This window comes from Enhydra lutris, unplaced genomic scaffold (genome assembly GCF_002288905.1).
Source record: "Enhydra lutris kenyoni isolate GAN:26980312 unplaced genomic scaffold, ASM228890v2 scaffoldscaffold13, whole genome shotgun sequence".
Lineage (NCBI taxonomy): Eukaryota > Metazoa > Chordata > Mammalia > Carnivora > Mustelidae > Enhydra > Enhydra lutris.
The window spans coordinates 42894424-42903029 of NW_019154097.1; the positions used below are offsets into that span (position 1 = coordinate 42894424).

The 8606-nt window shown below is 58.3% G+C and overlaps 1 protein-coding gene across 3 annotated transcripts in view; it reads right to left on the reverse strand.

Moving 5' to 3' along the window:
- Positions 1–271: 271 nt before the first annotated feature.
- Positions 272–8606, reverse strand: part of LOC111145610 (AUTS2, activator of transcription and developmental regulator) — a 1103405-nt gene continuing 1095070 nt past the window's right edge. For all 3 annotated transcript variants that reach the window (XM_022500620.1, XM_022500619.1, XM_022500618.1), the window contains 4 exons: positions 6487–6564; positions 5589–5672; positions 4310–4532; positions 272–2059 (listed from right to left, as the gene is read on the reverse strand). In XM_022500620.1, coding sequence (XP_022356328.1) covers positions 811–2059; positions 4310–4532; positions 5589–5672; positions 6487–6564 — 1634 coding nt within the window. In that variant the 3' untranslated portion in view covers positions 272–810. The remainder of the gene's footprint in view (positions 2060–4309; positions 4533–5588; positions 5673–6486; positions 6565–8606) is intronic.

Consider the following 8606-nt stretch of genomic DNA (forward strand, 5'->3'; position numbering starts at 1 on the left):
TCGGCCTGGGGTCCGATCCGCATAATAGGAGGTTTTCTCCGTTTGAAGAAACACGCAAGGAAAACAGTCCTATCACGTGAGCGCTTGTTCAGGGAAAATATGACCTTGAGGATGTTGTAAATGGGTTTGAAAAGGCTCCTTTGAGTCAAGAGGGCTTTCGAGAGAAGCCCTGACATTCATTGCATAGTTGAAGGGTTTAGCTGTCTCTAACAACACGTGGGAACACGGCCGCAGCGGACCGCTCGCGGGTAGTAAGTCTGCAGATAGCACATTTGAAGAAGTAGTAATGTATTAGGTTACTTACTCTGTATCTATTTACATTTGTACACAGTAAAGCTTTCATCTTACCCTTTGCATATATGAACCATGAGCTCCCGAAGCAACGTTTCTTTACAGGACTATGTACACGGCCTCCCCTTCTCATCTGCGGGAGCTCCGCGCGCCGGGCCGGACCGCACCGCGGGCGCCGCTGCCGCCTCCCCCCACAGTCACCACCGCGCCGGGCGTGTATGCCATCTTCGCTGTTTTGGTTCAAATCAACAAAGTTTTATACGAGAAACCGAAAGAGTTAGGGACGTGAGAACATTGGACTTGGCTAAAAGATCTGAAAAATTTCAACATAGAATATACAAAAAACATTTCAAAATCTGCACGGAGTCTATACATTTTTTACAAGGGGAGGAGGCGGGGGCACGCGGCCCCCAGTCCGTGGCAGCGGTCCGTCCTCTCTAGCTCTCCCTCCCTCCCTCTCTCAAGTCTGGCGTCGTGTGGGTGTGGGGCTTCTCCGTCCTCACTCGGGCCCTGCTCTCCTTACCGAGCCTCGATGTCCTTCAGGGTGTGGGAAGGGGGCCTCTCCCTCATCTCTGCGGACAGAGGAGTAGTCCTGCGGGGCGAGACGGGGCGGCCCCCCAGTGTGGAGATGAGCGGCGGGGGTGCGCTCAGCGCGGCCGTCGGAGGCGTCTTGTTGAGCAGTCCGTTCTGGTGGCCCGCCGTGGGGCTGATCCGGGGGTAGTGCATGCTGGGGAGCCCCGGCGTGATGAGGCTGGGGTGCGGCAGGTGCCCGTCCAGGGAGGCGGGGTGCACTGAGTGCAGCCGCGTGTGCTCGTAGTCCTCCCGGAGCACGTGCAGGCGCTCCCGCTCGTCCAGGTGTGCCCCGCGCTCGTGTTCCCGCCGAGGGTCCACAGACAGCGGGTGGTGGTGGTGGTGGTGGTGGTGGTTGTAGTCGTGAGGCTCCCTGTCCCGGAAGGAGCGGTCGGCTTCGTACAGCCGGGGGGTCGAGAGACGGTGGAGGGGGTCGTTCCTCAGCAGGAAGTCCCTGCCCAGCGGGTCTCTGCGGTGAATGTCAAGTTCTCGGTAGGGATCCCTCAGCGGGTCCCGTATGGGGTCCCAGTGAAAAGAAGGGTATGGGAACCGCTCTCCGCCCGGGATGGGACTGATGCCCATGAAGGGAGTCATCATGCGCGTCCTGTCCAGGCTGCCGATGCTGTTCATGGGGTGGATGCCGGTTACCCCCACTGTCACGGGCATCGACGCCAGGGGCCCCGGGTGCACGCCGGACGAGGAGCTTGGAGGCGGCGGCTCCGACGGCCGGTGGGTCTGTGGGGCCTCTGGAGGCAGGTCGTGGTCCTCCTTGCGCTCCTCCTTCACCTTGACCTCCGAGCCCTTCTTGGGGTTCTCGTAGGCCGGCTCGCCCTTGCGCGGCTCGGCCTCGCGGCTGGAGGTGCTATTGGGCCTGGCGCTCTCCAGCACGGGGGTCCGCACGTAGGGCGATGGCACCCGGGCTAGCTGCTTGGCCTCTTCGCCCACGGCTCGCCCCTCGGGGCCGTGGCCGTCCTTCTCGGGCAGGTGGCCCTCCTTCGCCTTGTGCTCGTCGGCGGCCAGGTCCTTGCGGGACTCCGAGTGGTCTCTCTCCCTCTCTTTGGATTTGTCTTTCTCACGCGCCTCAGTGTTCAAATGACCCCTGATCTGTTCAGCGGAGCTACGGTTAGGTCCCAGGGCGCTCGCCGGGAGGACGGGTGCTGGTGAAGGGTGGCTGGAGTGTCTCTTCTCAACGCTTTCCCTGAGGAAGAGAGAAGCAAACAGAGAAGCCGATGAAGCGGGCCTGCTGGCCTGGCGAGGGACTGCCGATGAGATGGTGGTGTGAGGAGGACGGGCTTGGGTCTGGTGCCTGCGATTGCCGGGTGCGCCCTGTGCCCAGCAGAGCCGGCTATCCTGACCCTACTCACCGAGATGTCAGAGGACGCTTTAGGGGGCGAAGTGCTGGGCATGAGGGCGCGTGGGGGCCCGAGGGGAATAATTCTGTATGTAAGAGTCACATGGTCCGTTAAGACCACAGAGGAAGGGTTTTCGGCAAGTGCACGTGGACCAGTGGGGACGGTAACAGTGCTCTGGCGACACAGCCCACCTGTCTCGACCACTGGGATCATTTAGTGTGGCGCAGAAACGCCTGAGCAGCCCAAACACGAAGACGACCTTTCTGCCACTTCTGCGACACTGAGCCGGAGGGAAGAAGCGTCTGACGCGAACGTGACAGGAGCTTCAAACTCCAGACATGAGGACGAGTGACCCGTCTCAGAGCAAAGGACGCAGGCTCAGAGGCCCTGCGAGAGGCAGCCCGGGAGGGGCTCTGAAGGGAAACCACGAGTTCGGGGCTCATGGGTTGCAAACGGCACTTGTGCCTCAGGAGGGGCAAGGTGGAAATCTGGGGAGAAGATGGAGGAAAGCCGGTAGGAAAAGGGGGGGTCCCCGGGCCTCAGGGGATAAGTGGAGAACCATTCTGAGGGCATCTGGGAGTGGACACGTGGAAGAAGAATCTTAGAGGCCTGTCTGGGACGGGGGCTGAAGCGTCCAGGGTACGGGATGCTGAGCACAGAAGGACCACGAGGCCGACAGGACGAGGGAAGACCGGACCGGGCACGTTCAGGGACAGTTGCGAGACAGACCGGGCTGAGGCCAGGGGCAAGGCACCTCGCTGGCTCGCAGCTCCCAAGGCAGAGGGGCGCGAGAGCAGGAAGGGGGTTCCCTACAAAGGCGGTTTCTAGCCAACATGGAGGCCAGGAAGAGGGGCATCTTTAAAAGGTAAGAATAAACAAGCGTGTTTTATCACGTTTCCGGACCTGAATCCAAAGGCCGTTTGGGCCCCATCAAGAAAGACGTGAGAAGGTTTGCTGCCTCACCATCTTCTGGTCACCGACGGGCGGCCCCGAGAGCGCCCGGTCCGGGCCCCGGCGGTTCACAGCTGAGAGCTGACCGCCCCGAGTGGTCCTCCCACTATCTGAGCTCGAACACACTGTCTTGAAGGAAAATGTGTCTTTTTCTTTTCTAAGACAGCATCAGCGAGAATGAAGAGGACGTGCTAATCTGACCCACTTAGGGTCTCTGAAAGTGAATCCTTTTAAATCACTATGGGCATGTATGCACACACACCCCACACACAGTAAGGAAAATCAAAGATCTGGATCCTGTTTGAGACCCAAGTACCCAAGGGAGAGCGCTGGTAGGGATTTTCCTGTCGAGCGTATCTGGTCTTTCCCTGCTTCGCAGTCTGAGCAGGAGGAAAACCGCCTACAGCAAGAAAACAGAGGGACGCTTGCTTGAGAATGCCCAGGACATTCTTCAGCGAAAATACCCTAAGACCTTTTCCTCCTTAAGGCGATTCCTGTTACAGGCACGGGTTACCAAGTCCAGAGCTGAAAACACGGTTAGTCAAAGTAACTTCCCCACTGGCAAAGCAAAACCCACACCGGGAACGCGTACGGACGCTCCTCGGCATGTAGGTTAGCAAACTTCTACTCGTCCTCTGTGAGCCCGGGATTTGGGGTTTGAACAAAACTTGAGAAAAATATGATGAAACGATGCAAACGTGACTTTCTAAAAGCAAACAAAAAGAGAGGGAAAGAGACAGGAAAAAAAAAAAAACCTATGGATGATTTAATGGACTGCACGAACTTGAAAGCAAATATGGTGTTGATTCATGCTGTGTGTGTTGGGTCCGGAGCTCCAGCTCGCTGTCTCAGAGAGAGAGAGTTCTCTGGGGCACACTAGCGCTCGCGGGGACCTCGCAGCTTCTCGGGGCAGGTCTGTGTCTGAGTCGGGGCGCTCTCGCTGCGCTGTGGTCATAGCCTATGGGGCGGTGCTCTAGGGGGCCGAGGGGGTGCGCTCGGGGACTGCGGGGCTGGCCCGGGGCCGAGCCTGGACTGGGGGCCACACGGCCCGCCGGAGCACGAGGCTGGGATGGGGCGGGGGCACGGCCTTCCTGGGCGCACAGCGGGCTCCCCCAGTGGGACTCGAGAGCGGGTTCTTTCCGTACCTTTCTTTGTCATCTTTACTAACGGAGGAGTCTCGTTTATCTACATCTCTATCTCTGTCATGAGCTGCAGCGGACGCGCTACGCTCCAGCTCCCCTGGCTTCAGCCAGGGCGGAGGGGTCGGGAACGACGGAGGCGTGCGGTGGAGCCGGTTCCAGGGTTCGTGAGGGTTGCTAAAGTTCTGCACACTGGGGCCATCCTTGTGGCCGAACATTGAGTTGGGTGCTGAAATGGTGAAGTGGAGAACAAAAAGGTTTAAGAGAAATCATATAATCCGCTGTAATGAAGGTACTTACCCCAAAACTTCTAACAGCACTCAGAGTTAAAATGAGTACATATTATGGGGAGCTGGAAAAGGAAAGGAGATCAACAGACTCATTAGAGGGACGCTCGCCCCACCCTGGAGAGGCAGCTCAAGGCTCTCGCTCTCTAACCCGAGCCGACGGGGTGGGAGGGGAGGACTCAGGAGGAAAGGGGCCGGACAGGTGCCAAGAGCGCCCAATCAAACACGTCTGTGCATGCAGGGGCCCCGGCATGCGGAAGGGGGTCCTCTCGGGAACAACACCCATCGCCGCGGTGTCTTCCGGCTCCTCCCTGCCCCTCAGCCCCGCCAACGGGACCGCCACTGTCCCCACAGCATTAGCGGACGGAAACAGGTCGTCAAGCCCAGACGGCAGTGGACCCAGACAGACACGTAAGGTCTCCGCACAGGACGACACCGGGAGGGCACCCTTAGGGCCGCGTTTCAGGCTGTGACAAACGGACAGCACCAAAGACAAGGGCTGAGCCTTCGGTGACTTGAAAATGAGCCCGTGTTACGCCTCTTTTCCCACTCGAGATACTTTTTGGTAGAAAATGACACGATCCTCCCAGATGACAGAGTACAAAATGCTGGGCTAGCCTCAGCCCAGGGCGGTTTTCCTGCCATTTTTGGTAGTTTTCTCAGTGCCACTGGTGCCAAAGGTGAGGCGGAGGAAGAGTGGTTTCCCTGTCCACCGGGAGCCGCAGCTAAAGTCCCGGAGGGTAGGGACGGAACGTGGGGGGGGGACTGAGCTCAAGTGACTGTATGGAGTTTGATCAGGGACACACAGGAACAGCGGGCTTCCCCTGAAACCTGCACCCTTCCCTCCGACTTCGCTGCTGAGGCCAGCTTCTCTGGATACGACCTCATCTGTTTCCCACAGGACAGTTTCCTTCTAGCTAGAAAGGTCTTGAGCCATAGACAGATCCAAGGAGACACACAGTCCGAGGCAGATTTTTAAAAAGCCAGAGGGTACTCACTAACTGAAGGGTTTCCGAGTCCCCCGAAGGCGTTGCCACCAACCGCTGCGAGGCCAGTGAACGTAGACGGACGGTTAAAAGGCTCTGCGGACAGATCGGGAAGGAGGAAACGGTTGCAGGACTGGGGTGAGTGGAAGGCAAGAGCTTCCCGGGCGTGGGAAGGCGATGTGGGGCCCCTGCCCTCTCTACACTCGGACCCGATCCGTCCCTGGTCGTGCAGAGGGTCTCACTGCATTTGCGTCTGGGCACAGTGTTCTAGGACAACCCTCCTGCCCTGTCCTCCCTCCTCGGGGAAAGTACTCTGTGGGTTCTAGGAGTAAGGCTCCCAGTGACGAAATGGTGCAGGCGCATCTGTGGAGACACCCCGTTGTCGCGTGCCACTGCCTATACGCCTGCCTGTACACATGCGGGAAATACCTAGAAAACAGAGGCCACACTAGAGCATGCACCCTTGCTAGAAAAAGACAGATGCGCAGTGAAACCCGAGGGGACTAAGAAACAGCACGGAACATTTCCTTGTTAAATCATCTTGCCTTTTCTTCCTCCTCCCAGAGGTGGACAGGCAGAGGGAGTTCACCATCTCACCCCAGCGGGCAGGTACAGGCTACTGTACACATGGATCACCGTACACACGGCTCCTTCCCACTGCTCTACCTGTCGCCTCAGACGGCATCACGACGGAGCACACAGCCCCTACTTTAAGACTGTGGTGTCAGAGGTACGGAGATCCTGAGGACGGAGGGCCGGCCGTCAAACTTCTCCACGAACCCAACATGGCCCTGCGTAGTCACCGGGGTGTCTAGGACCACGGCCAACCCGCCAAGAAGCACGGCGGGAGCGCGGCAAACCAAGGTTTTGGTGAGACACGTGTCGCTTCCCATCGCCGATGGCAACTTACCCAGGTGAGCGGCAGGGTTAAGGAAGTTGCTGTGGTGGGGGGGTGGCCCAAAAGGGGTCCCGGTTGGGTGTGCAGCACCTGGAAAGTCAAACACAACAGAATCAGATTTCCCAGAAAGCCAACTCCTACCACACTCCCAGCTGCTGAAGGGCCCCATGAGAAAACGGGGGTGAATATGTTGAAACAAGGATGTGGCCGAAGTCCATCCAGGCAACGTGCCGGGGGACGACATGTTTTATGTTAGCTGGAGAAGTCATGCTCTCCTTCCAAGCTGGGCTGGCCGCCGCCCGAAGAAGGTATTCCTTTGAGAAGACATGGGCGCGCAGCGTCAGAAGCACGGAGAGACCGCACAAGGCGGGGCAGGGTGGGGGGCCGGTTCTGTAACCAAGCAAGCTGGGGGTCAGATGCCAAGGCACGAAGTGTTGGGTTCTTCCCTGAGGGACCTCCAGAGCCGTGAGTACATTCCCGGGCTCACTTGTCTTCTGAAAGGGGGACATCTGGCCACGGGATACTTTCTTCACAGAGCATGTTGGGAGGCAAGTCTTTCACTCTGAGAAACTTGATCTAGAAACTGTATTTCCTAATTCTTGGCCCAGGAGCAGCGTGTCTGGGTGGTGCAGAGCCCCTTCCCTGAGGACTGTGCTGGTGGTCCCGAGACCATCTGAAAGGCCTGGGCCTGCGGGACCCGGGACCGTGAGCTACATCAGGTACAAGCGATGAAGTCCTCCAGGCAGCTCCCAGCTCCGGGGCCAGAAAAAGCCACTCTATTCCTACATTTGTGGACACTGGCGATCTGCTAACGGACCCTATCTGCCCGACAGGGACCTCCGTTCAAGGTCAGTGGTCTTCTTTGGTTTCTCCGTCCTCCAGTGTTTCATAGTCTGCCTGAACAACGTGTGTTTAGGGGCTGCATCGTCCTTGTCCCGGAGGAAGGTGGGGAAGGGGCGAGGGGGAGAGGGGGAGGGGGTGCACGCCTGAGAAGCAGGACGACACTCGTACGAGCCAAGGGCATCCGACTGGCTTGTTAACGGGGCAGCCGCGAGCCGGGGAGACACGCTGGCGGGGCGGCAGGCTCGGCTCGGAGACCTGACTGGCCGGGCTCTGCTGACCTCACCTCTCGAGCGGATGTCGGCCTGAGTTCCCAGCAGAAGCGGAAGAGCGGCCCAACTGAACACGTGTGCGCGAGTTACACACACCGGCTGCGAGGGTCACCAACATGCCATTTGGGCGCAAAATCCAATATTGCTTAGACTAAAAAAGAGGACCTTCCAGGTGGACATATACGCGGGGCCTCGACGAACGGCCTAAAAACACCCCACAGTGTCTTGCACGTTGGCTAAGTTCCTATAAACAAGTGTAAGTTCCCCTGGGAAAGCAGATTAAGTGGAGGCACGCGGTGGTCCCTCCCCACACCCCACGAACTCGATTTATGTTCTGGATTGCTGTCCCTTGCACCGCTGTGGGGCCTCGGGCGTGGAGGAAGCCACAGGGCACGGGAGGAGCTCTCTGTCCGGCCTGGACGCTGGCTTGGCCTCCGTGGGGGCCGTGCCCAAATGATAGTCCGGCTCCGGCCCGAGAACACAGCCCAGCCTGTCATCAGGTGGTAACAGTGTTGCAGGCTGAATGCAAATCCGGCCGCACGGTCTCTGTAGTACCCGCTAATTAATGCTTCGATGAAGATGGGAGCTTCGCTCAGCCTGGGGCCCCTGGGGGGCCTGGCAGTTCCAGAATTATTGAAGCAAAAGAAGCCAATTGATCGCTTGGCTCCAACGGAAGGCAGGGAGAAATCTCTCTATTTTTCTCCAAAAATTGCTCTTCCCGGAGCTCCGTCTCAGGGCCTAGGTGCCATGGTAACAAAGCCTTCAAATATGTCCCCAGACAGAACTGACAGAGAAAAACCTGAGACCTTAGCAAATTCCATCCAGCCTCAAGGGTGATTCACTGGCTTTGGCAGCAAGGCCCTTTATCATGATGATTTCCTGCGATGGGGAGTCTCCCTCTTTCTGAATGCAAGAGCCTCAGGTCAACCAAGGAGTCCTGGATAAAAGCCTGGGAAGGGGGGCGCCTGGGTGGCTCAGTGGATTAAAGCCTCTGCCTTCGGCTCAGGTCATGATCCCAGG